Raw genomic sequence first — 23,303 nt, forward strand, 5'->3', positions numbered from 1 at the left:
TCTCTCTTCATAGCTGAAACGCTCCAGCCCAGGTAACATCCTGGTGAATCTCCTCTGCACCCTCTCCAATGCAATCACATCCTCCCTAGATCCCTTTGCATCTCCACCCCATTTAGACTTTTATATTCCACGGAGTAGGTGGCCTTCTTCTTCCTCCTACCAAAATGCACCACCTCACACTTGTCTATATTGAAATTCATTTGCCATTTACATGCCAGTTCAGCAAGTTTGTTAATGTCTTGTATTTTGTCACAGTCTTCCTCAGTATTAACTAACCCCACCCCCCCCCCCCCCAACCCTGCCAAATTTGGTGTCATCTACAAATTTTGATCTTGCACTTCCACTTCCTGAGTCCAAATCATTTATGTAAATAGTGAACAACAGTGATCCCAGCACCGATCCCTGTAGAACACTACTTCCCACCTTCCGTCAGTCTGAGTAACTACCTTTAACCCCTACTTTCTCTTTTTTGTAGCCAGTTTACTATCCATTCTGCTACTTGTCCCTGACTCCACCTGCTCTGACCTTGGCGATGAGTCTACTATGCGGTATCTTATCAGTGGCCTTTTGAAAGTCTATGTATATTACAACCACTGCATTGCCCTTGTCTATTCTTTCTGTTACTTCTTCAAACAATTCAGTAAGGTTTGTCAAGTATGACCCCTTTTGAAATCTGTGCTGACTGTCCTTTATTATATTTTTGGTTGCTAGATGTTTTTCTATGACATCTTTGAGTAAAGATTCCAATATCTTTCCTACCACAGATGTTAAGCTAACTGGTCTATAGTTCCCTGGATTTGTTTTCTCTCTCTTTAATAGAGGAATAACATTAGCTGTCCGCCTGTTCTCTGGCACTATTCCCTTTTCTATTGAATTAGTGCCTCTGCTGTATCTTTCTTGGCTGCTTTGACTAGTTGTCAGACTGTCCACTTAGAACATAAGATAAGAACATAAGAAATAGGAGCAGGAGTAGGCCAATCGGCCCCTCGAGCCTGCTCCACCATTCAATAAGATCATGGCTGATCTGATCCTAACCTCAAATATACTATCACTCTCCATCCCACCCGAACCCATGTGATCTCCCGGGAGAGGCGAAAAACCAGATTTTAAAAAAAACCAATGGCCAATTTGGGAGAGAAAATCTGGGCAATTCCTCTCCGACCCATCTAGGCGATCGAAACTCATCCAGGAGATCACTCTTGTCCCTATATTTTCTACAGTACTTACCTTCTGTAAAGACGATCTCCACCCCAGCCAGGAACAGCAATAAAACTATCTCCTGAAATCTAACAGAATTAGAACACAAGAAGTAGGAGCAGAACCAGGCTACACGGCCCCTGGGCCCGCTCCACTACCCACAGGGCCACGACCATTCCGAACCTAGACTCATGTCCAAATTCCTGCCCGCTCCCCGTAACCCTTAATTCCCTTTACTTCTAGAAAACTATCTATTTCTGTTTTAAATTTATTTAATGATGTAGCTTCCACAGCTTTCTGGGGCAGCAAATTCCACAAACCTACCACCCTCTGAGTGAAGAAGTTTCTCCTCATCTCAGTTTTGAAAGAGCAGCCCCTTATTCTAAGATTATGCCCCCTAGTTCTAGTTTCACCCATCATTGGGAACAGCCTCACCGCATCCACCTGATCAAGCCCCTTCACAATCTTTTATGTTTCAATAAGATCGCCTCTCATTCTTCTGAACTCCAATGAGTAGAGTCCCAATCTACTCAACCTCCCATCTTAGTGAAAGCCAAGACCTCCCTGAGACTGTATGGAACCTCTACAGTTTTTGTGAAGTCGACGCAATTCGGAAGCGATGGTTTTAATATTAACAACAGTTGGACAAACAGAATTTGGGACAAGAATCAAAAAAGAAAATGTCGCCGTTAAAATATTTTGTTGTGACTGCAATGTTCTGTTTATTAGTGGTGCTGTTTAAACTCTTGCAGAATAGTTCAGTTTAACTACAAATAGTTAGATTGAGATTTCTTGATATGCAAGCAAAGAAAGAGGTCCATTAACTTGAACACTTTTTTTTGTTTGCCAACTTCATACTTCTGTCAAAATATTACATGAAACAAAACCGCAACAATGTGAGCTGTTACAGTTAATCCATATAAATTATTATTTTACGTAGAACTTTTTACATAGAATTTAATCACTTAAGCCGACAGTCCTGAAAGTTTAGCAATATTTCTAGATGCACCAATTCAGAATTGTCACCATTTTTAACTGCTATTGTCATGGAAACACTCTGTGTGGCTCTCTGTTTATAATTTCCCACTTTGCTGTTTTATCAAGATTTATTTTCGATGCGACCGAATCCATCACAGAAGATTCTGTAATTATTTTTCATTTAGCTGCTTACATTAACGCCAGAATACAATTTGATTATTGTTGTATTGCTATAACAGCAAATGAATGGTGCTTAAACTTCTGATTATTATCCCCACCCCAAAAGACGAATTCCTAAATCAGCTCGGCCAATCGTAGAGAGCAGAGGATTAGAGTGTCACTAGGTAATCGGGTACACGGGGTATGTGAACCAGGATTCAACTCCCTCCCCCACCCCGCCTCTTCCCAACCCTGTCTATTCTCTAATTCTGTGCCCTCTCTGATTGGCCTAGCTGATATTAGCAACTCACTGAGTTCGGAATTTCAAGTTTGAACCCAACGTTTTAACACTCTGTGGTAGAGTAGGTAAGACATTTGCCATTTTGATTCAAATTTGAAGTCCGATTTAAAAATATATATATAAAAGCAGTTTTAAAAAGTATTGAACCTCTGAGGAAAGCTTTTTTGTCTGCTGAATCTTTTGGTTTTGATGTCAAAATTTCTTTTATGCTCTATTTAGTACAGATCTGTGGTGACTTAGTAATTCAGGATCCTGCTGATTGAAAACAATTTATTTATATCTATTTTCTGTTGCGGTGCATTGTTGCACAGCATCCTTGCCTGTACAATGTACAATTAGATTAATGAATCACCATGTATTTCAGAGGACTGTCTTTCTTTTAGTCATTAACCTTTCAATGTTATTTGTTTTCTCTTCCTGTTATAACTAGGTTTAGTACATTCTCACACCATTTCGTGAGGTAATCGGGTCTCAATATTAACTTCTACCTTTTAGGACTTTGTCTAAAATTGGCACTGCTAAACTTGAGACACATTTCACTCTCAGTTTATATATTTTTCTAATGGAAATTCATATTTCCACTTGACTTGAGCGCATAATCTAGACTGACACTCCAGTGCAGTACTGAGGGAGTGCTGTACTGTCGGAGGTGCCGTCTTTCAGATGAGATGTTAAACCGAGGTCCTTGTCTGCGCTCTCAGGTGGATGTAAAAGAATCCATGACACTATATTTTGAAGAAGAGCAGGGGAGTTATCCCCGGTGTCCTGGCCAATACTTCTTCCTCAATCAACATCACTAAAACAGATTATCTGGTCATTTATTTCATTGCTGTTTGTGGGAGCTTGCTGTGTGCAAATTGGCTGCTGCATTTCCTGAATTACATCAGTGACTACACTTCAAAAATTATTCATTGGCTGTAAAGCTCTTTGTGGTGTCCTGTGGTTGTGAAAAGCGCTATAGAAATGCAAGTCTTTCTTTCATATACAATGACTATCTTATTTTTCTATTCCTCTCGCTCTCTAAAAGTTTTCAATATTCAAGGATATAAGTTTTTTTAAGTTGCTTTATTATTACAGTACAGGGCTTCTTGTAACATCTTGTTTAATCTTTGTCTAGGAAATCAAGAAGCTAAAAGAAATAATGAGTGCAACAGAAAAAATGCGCAGAGAGAAATGGATAGACGAGAAGACAAAGAAAATTAAAGAGATTACTGTAAAAGGTACCGGTTTAAAAACCTGCCGCTTATAATCCATGTTCTAAACGGAATACCCGACCATCAACAGTTATATATTTTGAGAGCAAATATTAATGATGAACTGCATCACTGTTGATTTATTTAACTGTTGTACCCAAACGTTTGGCAACAGAACAGCCATTAAAATTAACTAAAAGGAGTTTCCAAATTTATCACTCAGCAACTTTTCTTCATGTTTTCAAATTAAAAATAGATTTTTATTTTTTATTTTATTGTGATGGATTTCTCATGCCACATCTCAGATTCATTCCATTCCAACTTGCACGTGCAAGTCCAGAAGATTGTAGAGAACAAATAATGAGAGTTTGTGACACAGTAACTTAGTTCTCGGGCTCTGTTTCCTCCTTTAAGTTGCTCCTTAAAACCTACCTCTTTGACCAAGCTGTCCTGATATTTCTTTACAAAATGCTGCAGATGCTGGAAAGCTGAAATAAAAACAGAAAATGCTGGAAATACTCAGCAGGTTCGGCAGCATCTGTGGAGAGAGAGAAACCGAGTTAACGTTTCAGGTCATTTCAGATCATAACCACTGCTTCCATTCTTTCGGACAGCAACTGTTGGTAATGATTCTGCCATTGTCATTTACAGCTCCTCCAGACCCATCTTCTTTGTTTCTTTTCTTGTCCCATTACTGCCCACTTTTGCCTTCCACTATCATCCCTTTTATCATTGGCAGTGTGTATTTGCAACACCAAAGTTCTGACTGGTTCCCTTGGATGACAGGAGCAGATTTCTGATTGGTCCCCTTGGAGGACTAGACACACCCAGCAGTTTGTCTGGAATGTGTAATTAGATCCTGCCTGCCTGAGTAATCGAGTACTTTGCAATGTGTAATTTGATCCATTCATTCTAACTACCAGGCTCCAGACAGAGCTCACAGTACTGCTTTCAGAGAACAAACAGGGCCCACCCTCGCGGGTAAGGACTTTCTCTTACACCCCCCCCCCCCCCCGCAACAAGTTCCTGACCTTTTCCCTCCCCAACAAGTTCCTTCTCCCCACCCCACCCCCCGCCATAGATGGGGCATTGTGTCTGGGTCACGGATTGTTAACTGTTTTATTGGGTATGAAGTGAATAGTGACAGTGTCGTGACTTCTGGATTTCATCCGGTCCAATGTAGCAAACAGTCCCCCTCTCTTTTTAGTATTTTGGGTTGTATCCAGAAAGTGTTAACACCCAACCTTGCTCCCAGGTACTGTCCGGTTAAAGCACCCCTCCTACGTGCTCTCCACTCACTTGCTGTGTGGTTGTTCATGATGGCCTAAGCTGCCGCAGTTGGGAGTGACGGAAAGTTTAATCAACTACACAGTGGTGAGAGAGCAACAGTTTGCATCTTGTGGGCATAACAAGCGTGTGAAGAGTTGCTGCAATTGGATCTGATCACAGCTTGTGTAGCTGACGTGCAGGTGAATTTGGCAGGGAGATATGATCAGACCATAGTTGTAAATTTGAACCTTGATGTGCTGAAGGAGCCAGCAAAGCAGGATCACTTAAGTGTGGTTATCAGTGGTCAATTTGGCCTCATTGCAGGCCTGGCTGAGGACAGCAGGTTACAAACAGCAAGGAAGGTGTTTGGTTCAGAAGAGAAAGCAGGAATGTGTATCCTGCTGTTAATTTTTAATTAGTACCCCTTGATCAAGTAAAAACTTGTTGACTTAAGCCATGAATATGCAGTCTCCAGAGAATACAACCGCTACACCAGCAAAGACATGACGATCCAGGCCAACTTGGACAACCTACCACCAACCTGTCACAAATCTAGAAGGCCATTTTGGACCATCGCCGAAGCCCTTCAGCGATCTTCCCTCAGCCTTAATGACCGATGGCGAAATGCTTGGAAGAACTGTGACATATGGAATGGATTCCTTATAGAGGACCCCACAGTACAACCTGAAGGATCAAACCTTCCTCGCAAACCGTGGATAACCATCAACCGCCTCAGAACCGGTCATGGTAGATGCTGCCACCTTCTCCATAGATGGAAGATTAAAGCATCCCCATCACGCGACTGTGGAGCTCCTAATCAGACCCTGGAGCACATCATTGAGCACTGCCCTCAGAGGAAATTCACAGGCAGCCTACAAGATATCCACGCTGTTACACCAGAAGCTTTGGCCTGGATATATGACTTGGATATTGAAATTTGATTTGCTTTGCTACTACCATGCGAAAGAAGAAGACGATGACGACTTAAGCCAAGATAAATGGTGTGCATTTCATTGGCATGTCTAGATTTCCTAGAATGGTACCAGGGATGAGGGACTTCAGTTATGTGAAGAGACTGGAGAAGCTGGGATTGTTCTTGGAGCAGAGAAGTTTAATGGGAGATTTAATAGAGGTGTTCAAACTTGTGAAGGGCTTTGATAGAGTAAATAAGCAGGAACTGTTTCCACTGGCAGGAGGGCCGGTAACCAGAGGGCACAGATTGAAGATAATTGGCAAAAGAACCAGAGGGGAGATGAGGAGAATTATTTTTTATGCAGTGAGTTGTTATGATCTGGAATGCGCTGCCTGAAAGGCTGGTGGAAGCAGAGTCAGTGGTAACTTTCAAAAGGAAATTGGATATATGTTTGAAAAGGAAACATTTGCAGGGCTATGGGGAAAGAGCAGGGGAGTGGGACTAATTAGATAGCTCTTTCAAAGAGTCAGCACAGGCATAATGGACCAAATGGCGGCCTCCTGTGCTGTATGATTCAATGAGGTCTTCACAGGTACTTGACTTTATCACAAGCTGGCCCCTTCCCTGATTTAGTCTAACAAACAAAATCTATTGCAGTCTTAGTCTACTATGCTTAGAAAGTAAGTGAACTGCTCTGCACATTTCAGTACACAAATTGTACATCTGTGTTTAAAAAATGATTGTAGACATTGATAAATGGGTACAGCAACTTCACGCCGTTTAGAGTAAGGTTCATACAGTGAAATGCTCATTCCACAAGACAAGCTGCACAATTTTATTCTCATCCCTCTCCTCCACCCCAGGTTTACTTCGAAAGTAAAACATGGACCCGGTGGGAAACACCGAGACTTGTTTATCTGATGCACGGATTGCACCTTAATGCAGATATTAAACTTACAAACCAGTGCAAGCAACATGCCAGCCGATGTACCTTTTACTGGCTGTTTCTTTCTCCTTGAATGGTTGATTCCTTCCCTTTTGGGAGTGATAAGGAAATGGTCAGTTAAATTGAACTCTTTGCGACCTCGGCATCTTATTCAACCCCGAGCTGAGCTGAGCTTCCGACCCTCCGACCCAATATCCGCTCCATCATAAAGACAGCAGAGTTCCGTGTCCATAACATCACCCGCCTCCACCCTTGCTCATCCTATTTGCTGCAGGAGCCCTCATCCATGCCTTTGTCACCTCCCGACTCAACTATTCCAGTGATCTCCTGGCCAGCCTCCCATTCTCTGCCCTCCGTAAACTTCAGATCACCCAAAACCCTGCTGCCCGTATCCTGCCCTGCTCGCCCATCACCCCTGCCCTCGCTGACCCACGTTGGCTCCCGATCCCCCTTTGCCTCCAATTTAAGATTCTCATCCTCGTGTTTAAATCCCTTTATGGCCCTGCTGCTCCTTATCTCTGTGTAACCTCCTCCAGCCCTACAAACCACCCCCACCTCCGAACTCTCCGTCCCTCTGACTCTGGCCTCCTGTGCAGCCCACTCCCCCCAATCCCGTTGCCCCATTTTTGGCAGCCATGCCTTTAGCTGTTCAGGCCCCTTTGGAATTCACTCCCTAAACCCTTCCACCCCTCCAACTCCCTCTCCCCCTTTTATAAACCTCCTTAAAACCCACCTCATTGACCAAGCTTTTGGTCACACATTCCTCCTCCTCCACCCCCGCCGCCCCCTCCCCAATATCTCATTCTTTGTCTTCATGTCCATTTTTGTCTGGTTACGCCTCGGTGAAGCGCCTTGGGATGGTTTTCTATGTTAGAGGCACCATATAAATGCGAGTTGTTGTTGAAATTGATGTAATTCTTGACATGAATCAGTCATTCATGAAAGAAAGACTTATGAAATAATACTGAGTGGCCTACAGGTGGCGCTGTCCAGGGAGAGTATAAATACTTGGGCACGGGCATTCTTAACAGGAACTAGTGAAGGACACAACTAGACCTTCATGTTGTAAAACAGTTGATTGAAGCTTTGTTTAACGCTTAGACCAAGTGCCTAGTAGTTTTCTTACATCAATTCTGTTCTGTATGGAACTTTGGTGAAGTGGCTTTACCATGAATATGCACAACTAAATTGTTTGAATTCCAGGTCTGGAGCCAGAGATTCAGAAGCTAATAGCTAAACACAAACAAGAGATCAAGAAGCTAAAAGCATTGCATGAGGCTGAACTTCTGCAATCTGATGAGCGTGCGGCTCAGAGGTACATCAGACAGACTGAAGAACTGAGGGAACAGCTGGAGAGGGAGAAAGAGGATCTGTGCCACAGGGAGCGAGATCTCGCCAGACAGAGGTTTGGGGAAAAAAATAATTCAAATGGTGCTTGCCTCGAGTCCAATAGCACTTAAATATTCACCCCAAAGTCACAGAGTGAGTGACCATGTGTTGGCAATATTCCCAGAAAATAATGATTTGTGTGTTTTTGAGTTTAAGCATCAGTTTAGCTGAGAGCTTGTGCTCTACCTCAGACACGAGTTTGAGCATAAATCTCTTTGCAGCTGATTTTAGAGCAGTGTTATGTGCCCGATCTATTGTCTGTGGGTGGCACATGGCATTCTGAGGAAGGAGAGAAAATGCCATTTTAAACTGGAGAGTCTTTCACCATCAAAAAAGATTTTGTATAAATGACCAGATTCTGCAGAAGCATTTTTCATTAAGTACTTAGTCAGCAATATAAAGCTTCATGTAAGAATTTTTTTTGTCTCTTCCAGTTTTGCTGACATGACATTTTGCAAATTGAGTCATGGTGATTTGAATGCTTTGAAAAGGGCAAAATGAGCAATTGGGCCCAGATGAATTTCAGTGCTCCATTTTTTATTAAATGGATGTTTCAAAGTATGCAGTACATAAGAACATAAGAAATAGGAGCAGGAGTAGGCCAATTGGCCCCTCGAGCCTGCTCCGCCATTCAATAAGATCATGGCTGATCTGATCCTAACCGCCAATCCACTATGACAGGACTATCTCCTGAATCTAACAGAATTAGACACACGAAACAGGAGCAGGATCAGGCTACACAGCCCCTGGGCTCCGCTACCCACAGGGCCATGACCGATCCGAACCTAGACTCATGTCCAAATTCCTGCCCGCTCCCCGTAACCCTTAATTCCCTTTTCTTCTAGGAAACTGTCTATTTCTGTTTTAAATTTATGTAACGATGTAGCTTCGACAGCTTTTTGGGGCAGCATATTCTATGGACCTACCACCCTCTGAGTGAAGTAGTTCCTCCTCATCTCAGTTTTGAAAGAGCAGCCCCTTATTCTAAGACTATGCCCCCTAGTTCTAGTTTCACCCATCATCTGGAACATCCACCCGATCCAACCCCTTCACAATCTTATATGTTTCAATAAGATCGCCTCTCATTCTTCTGAACTCCAATGAGTAGAGTCCCAATCCACTCAACCTCTCCTCATATGTCCATCCCCTCATCCCCGGGATTAACCGAGTGAACCTTCTTTGTACTGACTCGAGAGCAAGTATGTCCTTTCTTAAGTATGGACACCAAAACTGTATGCAGTATTCCAGGTGCGGTCTCACCAATACCTTGTACAACTGAAGCAATACCTCCCTATTTTTATATTCTATCCCCCTAGCAATGAAAGCCAACATTCCATTGGCCTTCTTAATCACTTGCTGCACCTGCATACTAACCTTTTGAGTTTCGTGCACCAAGACCCCCAGATCCCTTTGTACTTCAGTACTTTCCAGTTTCTTGCCATTAAGATAATAACTTGCTCTACGATTTTTCCTGCCAAAGTGCATAACCTCTCACTTTCCAGTATTGTATTCCATCTGCCAAATCTCTGCCCACTTACTTAGCCTGTCTATGTCCCCTTGCAGGTTTTTTATGTCCTCCTCACTCACTACTTTCCCTCCCATCTTAGTATCATCTGCAAACTTTGATATGTTACACTCGGTCCCCTCCTCCAAATTGTTAATATAGATTGTAAAGAGTTGGGGACCCAGCACTGACCCCTGCGGAACACCACTGGTTACTGATTGCCAGTCTGAGAATGAACCATTTATCCCAACTCTCTGCCTTCTGTTAGATAGCCAATCCTCTATCCATGCCAGAATATTACCCCCAATCCCGTGATTTTTTATCTTAAGCAATAATCTTTTGTGTGGCACCTTGTCAAATGCCTTTTGGAAGTCTAAATACACTACATCCACTGGTTCCCCTTTATCCACCCTATATGTTACTTCCTCAAAGAACTCCAGCAAATTTGTCAAACATGACTTCCCCTTCATAAAACCATGCTGACTTTGTCCTATTAAATTATGATTATCCAAATGTCCTGTTACTGTCTCCTTAATAATGGACTCCAAAATTTTACCTACCACAGATGTTAGGCTAACCGGTCTATAGTTTCCAGCCTTCTGTCTACTGCCCTTTTTAAATAAGGGTGTTACATTAGCAGTTTTCCAGTCTGCCGGGACCTTTGCTGAGTAAGTGATACTGTCTAGGGCATCGGCTCATTTCCCTCAGTATTAAAGGCACATGTTCACCTTATTAAAGAAAAATGATTAAAGCTTTATTTGAATGAAGTCTTGAAAGTGACTGTTGCTGTGCTCCAACAGATACGAGAAACAGCTTGAACAAGAGGAGCAAGCTATCCAACAACAGCGAAGGAGATTATACGCTGAGGTGGCTGAAGAGAAGGAACGTCTCAACCAGCAAGCAGCTCGGTGAGAATATCACTATAATGTGGAATTCGAATAGTCCTCGTCTGTCCTTTTTTTTTTTTCTCCCTCTATTAGCTATCTCCCTTACCTTCCTTCTGTCCTGAAAGTTGTGACTTCTTGCTGGGCTGTGTTTCCACAGGCACTTGGGCCATCTGGTACCTCACCCAAGTGGCCATGTTTCATGTGTGAACCTACACAATGGTGCAGTAATTCCGGTCCCAACGCATGAGTACGGACGGTGTACTCACGCGTGGGCCCGTTGGAAGTGCTGGATTCCAGCATGCACAGTGCATGCGCGGGAAACCGGCATTTCCTCTTCATCGAACTAAGGGGTTAAGAGGTCCAACGCATGCGCGCAGGACTCTGCGCGCATGCGTTGAACTTCCTTCGTTTAGACAGGTTTGCACGTGTGCAAGGGACTGAACTTTTTGGAAATGAAAAAAGGAGGCGTAAGCAGTGGATTCTTGAAGGTAAGTGGTCTATTATTTAAAATTATTACATTTTTTCCACAGCTTCATTGTTTTTAAGGACTTTACAGTAAGGTAAGTTTATTTTTAGACCCTAATTCATTAAAATTTTTGAATTTTTTTTTTATTAATTGTTTTAAATAGTTTTTTAAAAGTTATTTATAGTTTATTTAATTATTGGGATGTATTTTTACATTTTAATTAAAGTTAAACTAGTCTTTTGGGCGCTTGTACTTTTCATGAGTTTGACAGTCTTTACTATCAAACTCATGAATGAGTTTCCCCTCCCCTGATTGGCTGCAGAGTGCTCACCTGATCCCAGCCGGCACATCGCACTAACTACGCCGCTGGATCAGGTAAGCACATCGCGGCGACATCTGAACCGGGCCAGTGACAGGAAATGCGAGCAGGCCCGGGCTTCAGATGTCAGCGCGCAGGGTGAGTGCAGATCGGGGGCTTGCACGCGCGGCAAGCACCCGATCCTAATTTCTGGCCCAATGAGTTTAAGCATGCTGTACAGAACATCACATCCAAACCCAAATCTGAGCTCATCTGATGTCCACTCTTGGCCTTCCAGCAGGAGTTACTGGATACCAAGGGGACTGAGGCCAGGCGTAGTGTCCTCGTCTCGCCCAGCTGAGGTCAGATACCTCTGCACAGACCAGGGGTTAAACCTGGAACCTTCCTGGTTTGTATGGCTCAGCTTGTGAACCCTTTGGATGGTGTTTATGATTGTTACTGCCCTTGTAAATGATTAACTGGTCCATTTCTATTGAAAAGAGGACTGTACAAAGTAGCACTGATCAGGACCACTAGTTGAGGTCAGAACAGCATGGATGTGGAGATGTAATTAGTATTCCTCTGAGGATGGAGATCATTGTGCTTCATCAGGTAGATGAAGTTGATGTTTTCAAAATAGGGTAATCATGTCCTCTAAATGGTGTCCACATGGATCCCTGAATGTAATAAAACCTGTGTGCTTTTGTGTTCCCTTCCCTTTAAAACCACTTCATTTAGTTCAGTATGGCAGTGATTGAAAGGCCAGTAACTCTGCCACTTCTAATGCTTAAAGGTGCACGTTGAACATTGTCAAAGTTCAGAGTCTTGAAATGTCAGTAGCCCAAACTGATGGTCTAAACATTTTGGGGGGAAAAATTGGGTCGCGCCCCCTTTGGGGCGCTAACTTCGTCGGGGCGCTAAAAGGCAAAGTTAGCACTCCGGCGCCCGAAATTGAATGGTAGCTCCCCAAGCAGGAAGCGGGGCGCCACTGGAGGCGCTCCCTCTTGGGGCACTCCCATTGAATATCGCAGCGCCACGCGTGTCGGCACATGTCACCACGGCACTGCAGGCCTCCCTCCCCTGATTACAGGGGCAGGGCCTAGCGCAGTGCGCACCGGGACCCTGCTGGACCACCGGGGAGCGGGTTGCCGGCAAAAGAGCCTGGCACTCGAGGAGTGCCGGGCTGACCGATCGCGGCCAGCACCCCGCAGGAGGAGGCGAGAGAGGGCAGGAGCTGGCAGGGGGCCCTAAAAATAAAAAAATAAAAAGCCACGCGGCACCTGCCCTTTAATTTATGTCACCCCGGCCGCAAAAAATCCACCCTGACCCTGTCGGACACAGCGTCTGGTGGTAGGTCAGGGGGCACGAGCCAAGTTTGCAGCCAGGACGCGGGGCGCTGCTCACTGCGATGTCTTAATCGCCGCAGGGCGCTACCGGCTACGGCCACCACTAACCTCTTGCTGAATTTCGCGGGAGGCGTTAGCGGTGCCACGCCCGGGTGCTAGGTGCTTTGCGCCCCCTCGGGATGCTAACGGAAGGCGCAATGCTACTGAATTTTTCCCCCTTTGAGATTATTCAAGAAACAGAGCAGCTTTTAATTGTCTTTACTTTGTATCACTGTTGAATTACAGCGCAACGCATAAAAATAGAATGTGTTCACTATTGTGGAGTACCTATGTATTGTAGTTTGTGTGCATTTAATTTTTTGGGGTTAAAAAAAAAATTGTCATGTTTGACTTTGGTAGAAGATGCCCTTAAATGTTGAGGGAAAAATCAAGCTTATTTTGGTTCAGTCGATCTGATTACATTCATTAAGTGACATCCTCCTTCCTAATAATGTTTTTAAATGAGCAAATATTTAAGATATTTTGTATCTACATGTTGCTATTGGCAAATCTCTCATGGCGTTGAGTGCTGCTTTATAATGAGCGTGTTATCAACCAAGTGTGATCGGGAAAGTGTTAAAGGAAGTAAAGGGTAAAACTTAAGCAAGTGCATGCTTATACGCAAGACTTCTAACCTTTGTATTGCTGATTTTTTTTCTGTCTCTTCAGCTTCTCTCTTCCCCCTTTCTCTTCTCTTCTCTACTTGTGTCTCTCCACGTCTCTTCACCTTTCTCCTCACTCTGTAGAGTGAGTTTCTAAAGTCTCTTCCAACTCGGTCGCCATCTTGTAGATCTTTTTAAAAAAAGCTTATATTCCTCAACTGACTGGGTGACTGCAGTGGGTCCTATGCTAGTGAATAGATAAGTTTACTGGTGATAGAAAAGCATGACAGCGAGGTGTAATGGAAATAAGCGTGTCAGGAAGGCATTACAATATGTCATGAAGTGGGCATATATGCCAGATTATATTGATTATATGTTATCTTACTGGATTTAAGTATAGTAATACAGTACTGTTGTATGAAATGGTTCTGCCCATTAAAACACAGACGATAGTCATATTTTACAGCTGGTTATTTTTCTAAATCAAAGGCAACGAGCCGAATTGGATGAGCTGCAACGACAGCTGGAGGAGAACTGTTCCCTTGTAACCAAAGCCCTAAAAGAGGAATTTGAAAAGGCGAAGGAGGAGCAAGAAAGACGCCACCAGGTAGAATTCACTCGTGCTAAGTACTGGCACGGCGCCATAATACCATTGTTATACAATCCTTGTGGTTTGTTTTTTTGCCAAGTTTCTACTACCTCCTTTGTTTGTACAGGAGTCAGACAGCTTCTGATTCCTTGCCCTATTGGCAGATATTCACGTGGATGTTGGCAGATCGTTCAACGGTAGGGAATATCACCGCAGAGTCTGATCCTGCGCTTATCTGATGTCCCATACATATAGGAACAGGAGTAACCCATTCAGCCCCTCGAGCCGGTTCCACCATTCCATGAGATCATGGGCTGATCTGTAACTTAACTCCATCCGCCTGCCTTGGCTCCATATCCTTTTATACCCTTGTCTAGCAAAAATCTATCAATCCCAGATTTTAAATTATTAATTGAGCTAACTGACATGAATCAGTCATTCATGAAAAAAAGACTTATGAAATAATACTGAGCGACCTACGGGTGGCGCTGTCCAGGGAGAGTATAAATACTCGGGCATGGGCCCAGCTTGCGCAGGACATTCTTAACAGGAACTAGTGAAGGACACAACTAGACCTCCATGTTGTAAAACAGTTGATTAAAGCTTTGTTTAACGCTTAGACCAAGTGCCTAGTAGTTTTCTTACGTCACTAACGTCTACTGCTTTTTGTGGGAGACAGTTCCACACTTCACCCTTTGCGTGACGAAGTGTTTCCTAACTTCTCTCTTGAACGGCCTGGCTCTGATTTTAAGGTTATGTCCCCTTGTCCTAGACTCCCCCACCAGTGGAAAAGGTTTCTCTCTATCTACCCCATCCATTCCTTTCAAAATCAAAAAACCTCAGTCAAATCACTGGTTAACCTTCTCTACATTCCAGGGAATGTAAGCCTGGTTGATGTAATGTCTCCTCATAATCTAACCCTTGGAGCCCTGGTAACTTTCTGGTGAATCTGCACTGCACTCCTTCCATATACACCTCCAGCAGAGGTCATTGTATTGCGGTCAGGAAAGAGATCAGCAACCCCATGTTGTTTCAATGGCCACTGCCCACCGCAGTGTTTCCGACCATACACATACTGGCTTGCACTTTACAACAGTCTGAAAGTATTCCATGACTAACCTTACCACCCTTATTTCCATTCAGTTGAATTACTCTACTGTCTGTTTACCCCAAATCCAGTTTGCTTGAAAAGGGGTACCTGAAAACAGTGTCCTCTCCTAATCACCGGGCAAGGTCCAAAGGTGAGGACCAATTGATCCTTAGTATAGGGAAACGTGGCTTCTGCAGGGGGCTGTTAGCTGAGCAGTTCAAATGGCCACATAGAAAATTAAGGACATGAGAAATAGGAGCAGGAGTAGGCCATTTGGCCCCTCGAACCTGCTCTGCCATTTAAGGAGATCATGGCTGATCTGATCTTGTTCAAAAATCTGTCTATATCCACCTTAAATGTATTTAGTGACCCAACCTCCACAGCGCTCTGGGACAGAGAATTCCACAGATTTACGACCCTCCTGAGAGAAGAAATTCCTCCTCGTCTCAGTTTTAAATGGGCGCCCCTTTATTCTGAAACTATGCCCCCTAGTTCTAGATTCCCCCATGAGGGGAAACATCTTCTCTGCATCTACCTTGTCGAGCCCCTCAGTATCTTATATGTTTCAATAAGCATCAAAAACTACAAAAATGTGTGTCCACGCCTGTGCATTTCTAACAGCAGTAGCTGAATAGCAATCATGAGCGTGAACTCTGCATGCCTTTACCCCCCTCCCCCCAACTCCGAGGCACTGATGTCAATTATAGCACCTTTGCTCCAATCAAAGATAAGCCAGTTCAGTACAGACTGGGAATTGAACTTGGGACTTTCCTGGCCTAGCTAAACTACTGGGGGAGCGGGTACAATGTTTTCTTTTTTGTTTGGCATACTAATATTCCGCAGAGAGATTTTGGGGTCTTATTTCACCCTATTTTTTTGGCTGAAAGGGAAATGCACACAAACTGAACTATTAATCTATTACTTTTTTCATTTTTCTGTGTGCTTATTTGATCAGGCAGAAATTCAATCCTTGAAAGAAAGACTAGAAATTGAGAAACAGGCCTGGGAAGAAAATTACACGAAGAAACAGGTAATTTAATATTGTTAAGCATTTCTACACAATGTGTGTTAACATAAGAACTAGGAGCAGGGGTAGGCCATTAAGATCATGGCTGATTTTCTACCTCATCTCCACTTTCCTGCACTATCCCCATATCCCTCGATTCCCTTAGTATTCTAAAACCTATCGATCTCTGTCTTGAATATACTCATCGACTGAGCCTCCACTGCCCTCTGGTGTAGGGAATTCCAAAGATTCACCACCCTCTGAGTGAAGAAATTTCTCCTCATCTCAGTCCTAAATGGCCGACCCCTTATTCTGAGACTGTGACCCCTGATTCTAGACTCCCCAGCCAGGGGAAACATCCTCTCAGCATCTACCCTGTCAAGCCCTGTAAGAATTTTGTATGTTTCAATGAGATCACCTCTCATTCTTCTAAATTCCAGAGAATATAGGCTGTTAGCCAATACCAGTCCTCAATCCATGCTAGTATATTGCCCCCAATCCCATGAGCCCTACTTTTGTTTAATAACTTCTTGTGTGGCACCTTATCGAATGCCTTCTGAAAATCCAAATACACCACATCCATTGATTTCCCCCTTATCTATCCTGTTAGTTATAACCTCAAAAAACTCTAGCAGATTTGTCAAACACGATTTCCCTTTCATAAATCCGTGTTGACTCTGCCCAATCCTATTATTATTTGCTAACTGGTCTGTAGTTCCCCATTTTCTCTCTCCCTCCTTTCTTAAATAGTGGGGTTACATTTGCTACCTTCCAATCCGCAGGAACCGTTCTAGAATCTATGGAATTTTGGAAAATGACAACCAATGCATCCACTATCTCTATAGCCACCTCTTTCAAAACCCTAGGATGTAGGCCATCAGGCCCATGGGATTTATCGGCTTTCAGTTCCATTAATTTCTCCAGTACTATTTTTTTTTTTTACTAATTTCTTTCAGTTCCTCATTCTCGCTAGACCCTTGGTTCTCCACTATTTCCGGGAAGTTTTTTGCATCTTCTTCTGTGAAGACAGACACAAAGTATTTATTTAATTTCTCTGCCATTTCCTTATCCCCCATTATAATTTCTCCTGTCTCAGCCTGTAAAGGACCCACATTTACTTTTGCTAATCTTTTCCTATAGAAGCTTTTGCAGTCTGTTTTTATGTCTCTCGCTAGTTTACTCTCATATTCTATTTTCCCTTTATCAATTTCTTGGTCCTCCTTGCTGAATTCTAAAATCCTCTCAATCCTCAGGCTTACTACTCTTTTTGGCAGCATTATAAGCCTCTTCCTTTGATCTAATACTATCTTTAACTTCTCTTGTTAGCTAAGGTTGGACCACTTTTCCTATGGGGTTTTTGTTGTAAATTATGTATTAATTCTTTAAATGCTACCCACTGCTTGTCTACTGTCATACCTTTTAATGTAGTTTCTCAATCTACCTTAGCCAACTCGCCCTTCATACCTATGTAGTTTGCTTTGTTTAGATTTAGATTTATTGTTTGGATTTAACTAAATTACTTTCAAACTCAACATAAAGTTCTATCATATTATGGTCACTCTTCCCTAAAGGCCCCTTTATGACAAGGTTATTTATTAACCCTTTCTCATTGCACAATACTAGATCTAAAATAGCCTGTTCCCTAGTTGGTTCCTCAACATACTGATCTAAAAAACTATCTTGCATACATTCCATGAATTCATCCTCCACACTATTGCTGCAAATTTGGTTTGCCCAGTCTATATGTAGATTAAAGTCCCCCATGATTACTGTATTACCCTTGTTACATGCGCCTCTAATTTCCTGATTTATACTCTGCCCCCAACTATTGTTTGGGGGCCTGTAAACAATTCCCACCAATATTTTCTGCAATGTTAATACAGCTGAGGTTGCATCTCATTATTGCGAAATACTTGGTTGGAGAAATGGCTTGGTAAAGCACGATTAGCTATTGCAATCCTTGCATTTTAAAAGTGTGCAGATCGGGATACCAAAACCAACTATGAACTGGTGAACTTTGCTGATAACATTAAACTAGGGAGAGCAGTATAGACAGAAGATGCTGCGAAAATATTTAGATTGAACAGACACATGGCAAACAAAATTTAACACCGAGAAAGATAAGTGGGTACGATATTGCAACAAATTAAAAGCCAAATACCGCAGTTGCTGGAAATCTGTAATAAAAAACAGAAAATGCTGGAAATACTCAGCAGGTCAGGCAGCATCTGTGGAGAGAGAAATAAAGTTAATGTTTCAGGTCGATGATCTTTCGTCAGAACTGGAAAAAGTTAGCAATATGACTGGTTTTAAGCAAATGCAAAGGCAGGGAAAGGGTGGGGGGAGGGGAGGAAAGATCAAAAGGGAAGGTCTGTGATGGGGTGGAAGGCAGGAGAGATTAAATGACAAAAGGTATGATTGTACAAAACAAAAGGAGGTGGTAATGGGACAAGTTAGATTACACAAGGTATTGCAACAGTTAGATTGAAAAAAATATATATTGTAAGTATAAAATGGATGCAATTGAATGAGCACACAGAGACTTAGAAAAGGACATGGAAGTAATAGTAGGCATGACATTTTGAATGTCTAGAGAATGCGATTCAGCAAGTATGAGCAGTAGAATGCCAGTCTACAGAAGCAGTTCTAAAAGTTTAAGTATAGTTAGAATAAAGTGCTTAGTTTTGGTCACCAGGCCAGAAAAAACTATATGCTGCAGGGAAAGACAATAAAACTGATTCTAACTGTAAAGGGGATGAAGTATTTGGAAAAATTAGAGATGTTTAAACTTTACAAATTTAAAGAAAAGACAGTTAAGGGAAGCCCTCATCGAAGTATATAGAAGATTAATCGGCATAGATAAGGTAGCCCCAGATTATTAAGTAAGGTGGAAAAGTAAATCAAAGTGTATAAATAACCATTTGCAAACTTCCAAGATATCAGGAATAACTTCTTTACCCAGAGTCAAATCAATCTGGTTTAAGCTTTGCGGAGCCCTCCGATTTCTGGAATAGTAGGCCAGCTTTTACCTCTAATATTAATCTGAAGGAAGGGTTTTGTTAAACATGTTAGACGGTAAAGACAAAAGGGCCCTGATTAAATGCCATATTGGGATAATAGCTATTTGTGATTGGTGATATATGAATGTTTGTGTACTTTCAGCATTTAGACTTTGTGTAACTTCCAAAACTACTTCTATTGATACAGAAATCTGTGGAAACATAAGTGTTGATCAACTTGGTTAAAATAGTTTGGCAGTACAATACTTCACTTTTCCGCAAAGGGTTGGTAAAGTGAATCTTCAAAGTTGGAATTGCCAAATCACGCATCACAAGGACACCGTGGTTATTTGCCTTTAGGTTAAACCATTTCTCTTCTTGTGTAGGAGGCTTGGTTACTTACCCGTGAACGAGGATTAAAAGAAGAGGCCCGCAAAGGACGAGATAAGGAGATCGAGCTGGTTATCCAGCGCCTGGAGGAAGAAGTCCGAATTTCTAAGCATGAGTCTGAGAGGATAGCTGAAAATACGTGAGAACATTTTCAGAATTTTTTTGTGCAAACATTTATATCCTATCGGAAATGAGGAAAAAGTAGGATTTTCTTCCACTGTGTCCTATGTTAGGAAGCTGAACTAGTATTTTGAAAAGCGGCTTAAAATTGCAAACAATCTAGCTGCACTCTGCCCCTTTCAACATGTTTCCTCAATTTTGTGGATGTACCAAGTATGTTCTAACAATGTAGGTTTAATATATACGTACCATGGAGAGTAATTGGCTAACGAGAATGATTTTACTTCATAGCTTGGATATATTCAAAGATATTATCTGAGCAGTTTTTTTGTTCTCTATACATTTTTATATATAAAATATAGAGACTGGCTGAGGCGCATAATAGCCTGTTTATCTCAGACTGTATTTGACCTCTTATGTGCAATTATGGAATTGGGGAGGGTTTAAACTAATTTGACGGGGTGGGGGTGGGACCAGAAAATAGCAGAAAGGAGCAGCAATGAGATTGGAGGACAGAGAGAGATAAACAGCAGTAAAATTAGAAATATCCCAGAAATTGCAGGGACCAGATTGAGGAAAATAGCAGAAGTGACGAAGGAGATATTAAATTGTATGTATGTCCATGTCCGCAGTGTAACTAATAAGGTTGGTGAGCTGCAGGCACAAGTTACCTCATGGGATTATGATGTGGCTGCATTAACCAAGACATGGCTCAAACAAGGGCAGGAATGGGTTCTTTATCATTCCTGAATACTTGGTAACCAGGAATAATTGGGAAGAAATAAATGGAGGGGGTGTGGCAGTATTGAGTAAGGATGATGTTACAGTTCTAAATAGAAATGATATACTAGAAGGTTCTAGGACAGAATCTGTTTGGCTTGAGTTAAGGAACAGGGGGGGACATTGCTGGGAGATTTTTGATAGAGCTCCAAACAGTGAGAAGGAGATGAGCAAATTTGTTGGCAAATTTCAACAGCGTGTAACAAAAATAGAGCGGTAATATCGGGAGACTTTAATTACCCTAATATAGACTGGGAAAATCATAGTGCTAAGGATAGGGAAGGAGAGGAATTTCTGATAATGTGTACAGGAGAACTTTCTCGATCAATATGTCTCCAGTCCAACAGGGAAGGAAGCAGTGTTGTATCTGGTTGTATGAATTCAAATAGGGCAAGTGGAGTGTGTTACAGTAGATTATCTAGCTAACAATGACCACAGCATCATTCGGTTGAGAGTAATTATGGAAAGAGACCAATGTTCTCCCTAAACTGCGCGGCCGGGCCCATGGCTGCGCAGCAATCCGGAAGTCCTGCGCATCAATCCGGAAGTCCTGTGCTGGCCGCTCACAAGTGTGCGCGGTCCCTTTAAATTTGCTGTGCGGCTGCGCAGCAAATTTAAAGGGACTGCGCACGGAAAAAAAAAATTAGAGGGAACATTGAAAGAGACCAGAAAATATCGAAGGTAAAAATGCTCAACTGGGGAAGAGCTAATTTCAGTGATTTAAGAAGGGACCGAGCACAGGTAGATTGGAAAAGGCGATTGCAGGGTAAAACAGTAATGGAGCAATGGAAGGCATTCAGGGAAGAGGTAGTTCAGGTCCAAACTGAGCATATTCCTTTTCAAGAGAAAAGGTGGAGCATCCAAAGCTAGTGCGCCCTGGATGACAAAGGAAATAAAAGTTAAGCCTCCCTTTTTTTTGTTTTATCTTATGACCAGTTTCAGGAGCAAGATTCAGTTAATAATCAGGAAGATTAGGGAAAGTACAGCAGGGACTTGGAAAAAGTTAATACAGGAAGCAAAGGGAGGTTATGAGAAAAGATTAACAGGCAACATTAAATTGAACTCTCAAACATTTTATAAAGATATAAAGTGTAAGAGGTTAGCTAGGGAAAAAGTTGGGCCTATTAAGGACCCAAGGGAAATCTTCATGTAGAGGCAGAGGACATGGCTAAAGTATTAAATGAGTACTTTGCATCTGTCTTCACAAAGGAAACAAATGAGGAGAAGGTTACACTAAAAGAGGAGAGGGAAGTTATGGACAGGATAGTAATAGATGGAGAAGACATACTTAAAAAGATTAGCAAAACTGAAAGTTGGTAAGTCACCTGGTCTGGATGGAATGCATCATAAGTTGCTAAAAGAAGCAAAGGTAGAAATAGCAGAGGCATTGGTCACAATCTTTCAATCCTCATTGGATACAGGAGTAGTGGCAGAGGACTAGCGGGTTGCTAATGTTATACCACTATTCAAGAAAAGGGAGAGGGATAAACCAGGAAACCACAGGCCGTCAGCTTAACATTGGTGGTGGGGAAGTTATTGGAAACCATTATCAGGGACAAAATAAACTTTCATTTGGAAAGGCTAATACTGCTATATTAAACCAAGTGAAACACAGCTACAAGCCAATACGTAAAACTAACTTCTTGTAGGATTAAGCATGTTCGTCACAAATATGAATCGGAGCTGAGGGAGCTGGAACGTTCAGAACGCAATCTGCAGGAAAGATGCAATGAGCTTAAGGCACAGCTGATGGAAGCGGAGGGAGAGACTATCCGGTTCAAGGGATTATTCAGATATAAAGAACAAGAAATAGAAGATATAAAAAAGGTAACACTGATGTGGTTTTTGATGTTGTTTGCCATTTCTTTCACACTTTACATCATAAGACCATTCTATCATGCCCCATCTCCATAAATGGTATTCAATATCATGGTGCTAGTAAATCTGGTCAATTCAGTCCCTCATTTGTGGAGAGTTAGCTTATCTCAGCTTTGGTGCCAGTGCAGCAACTATAATTAGCCTCCGTGCTCTCGGCTAAGGGGAGCAGAAAGTTGGCTAGAGTTCCCACTCATGATTGCTGTGCGGTGGTCCCTGCTGGACATTTGTGGATGTTGAGGATGAACAAAATTGATGCTTTGTAACCATCAAGTAGCCTGTCTGTGCTCGCTATTTAAGAATGGCCACTTGGGTACAATACTAATGGGTTGATAGCGTCTGCAGGACCCGACACCGCTATGTGTTACTGCTTTGAGAAATGTGGAGAAAAATTGTGAACTGAGCATAAAGTACAAAATGGACATCTTGATCCACTATTACCAGTTGTGTCTAAATAAAATAACCCCAGAGAAGGCAGCTGAACTTGATTTTAATTATGTGATCAAGTTATCTGATTTATCAAACTAACCTTTTGCTCTGAAAGTAGATCAGTTGGAACATTGACTCATGTTCATGGTAAATTTACCAGAAACCTCCAATTGTTTCTTCTGAGGCTGCCTTGTTAAATGGTGGGCGACCCATGATGTGTTTTCGCAGAGACCCTAGGGCAATATTGACTTTGGACTATTAATCTGCTCCTCTGTCTCTGCACAAGTTCTGTGACTTTTGTCAGATAATTTCAGTCTTCATAGTCTTGTGCTTTTCCCATGTGATTGCCAGTTCATTGCTTGATTCGGTCCCGTACCATTCCATTTTGTTCTTCTATCTTGCAAGTGGATTTTTCATCCAGTTCTTCTGACAACTAACTCACCCCATGCCCATCGCCCCTGTTAATCTTCCATTGCTATTTAATGTTATTCTCCTGACAGTGATTGTGAAGTGCATACAGATTTTATGGGAGACATTC

General features: G+C 42.3%; 1 protein-coding gene across 5 annotated transcripts in view; it reads left to right on the top strand.

Moving 5' to 3' along the window:
- cep131 (centrosomal protein 131) overlaps positions 1–23,303 on the top strand; it is a 94,856-nt gene that overhangs the window by 65,392 nt on the left and 6,161 nt on the right. For all 5 annotated transcript variants that reach the window (XM_085963834.1, XM_085963836.1, XM_085963835.1 and 2 more), the window contains 7 exons: positions 3,753–3,855; positions 8,160–8,361; positions 10,650–10,757; positions 13,977–14,094; positions 16,122–16,196; positions 19,558–19,700; positions 22,111–22,288. In XM_085963834.1, the coding sequence (XP_085819960.1) occupies positions 3,753–3,855; positions 8,160–8,361; positions 10,650–10,757; positions 13,977–14,094; positions 16,122–16,196; positions 19,558–19,700; positions 22,111–22,288 (927 nt within the window). The remainder of the gene's footprint in view (positions 1–3,752; positions 3,856–8,159; positions 8,362–10,649; positions 10,758–13,976; positions 14,095–16,121; positions 16,197–19,557; positions 19,701–22,110; positions 22,289–23,303) is intronic.

This window comes from Somniosus microcephalus, chromosome 21, assembly GCF_052327205.1.
Source record: "Somniosus microcephalus isolate GS21.2 chromosome 21, FLI_Smic_1.0, whole genome shotgun sequence".
In the NCBI taxonomy this organism is placed as follows: domain Eukaryota; kingdom Metazoa; phylum Chordata; class Chondrichthyes; order Squaliformes; family Somniosidae; genus Somniosus; species Somniosus microcephalus.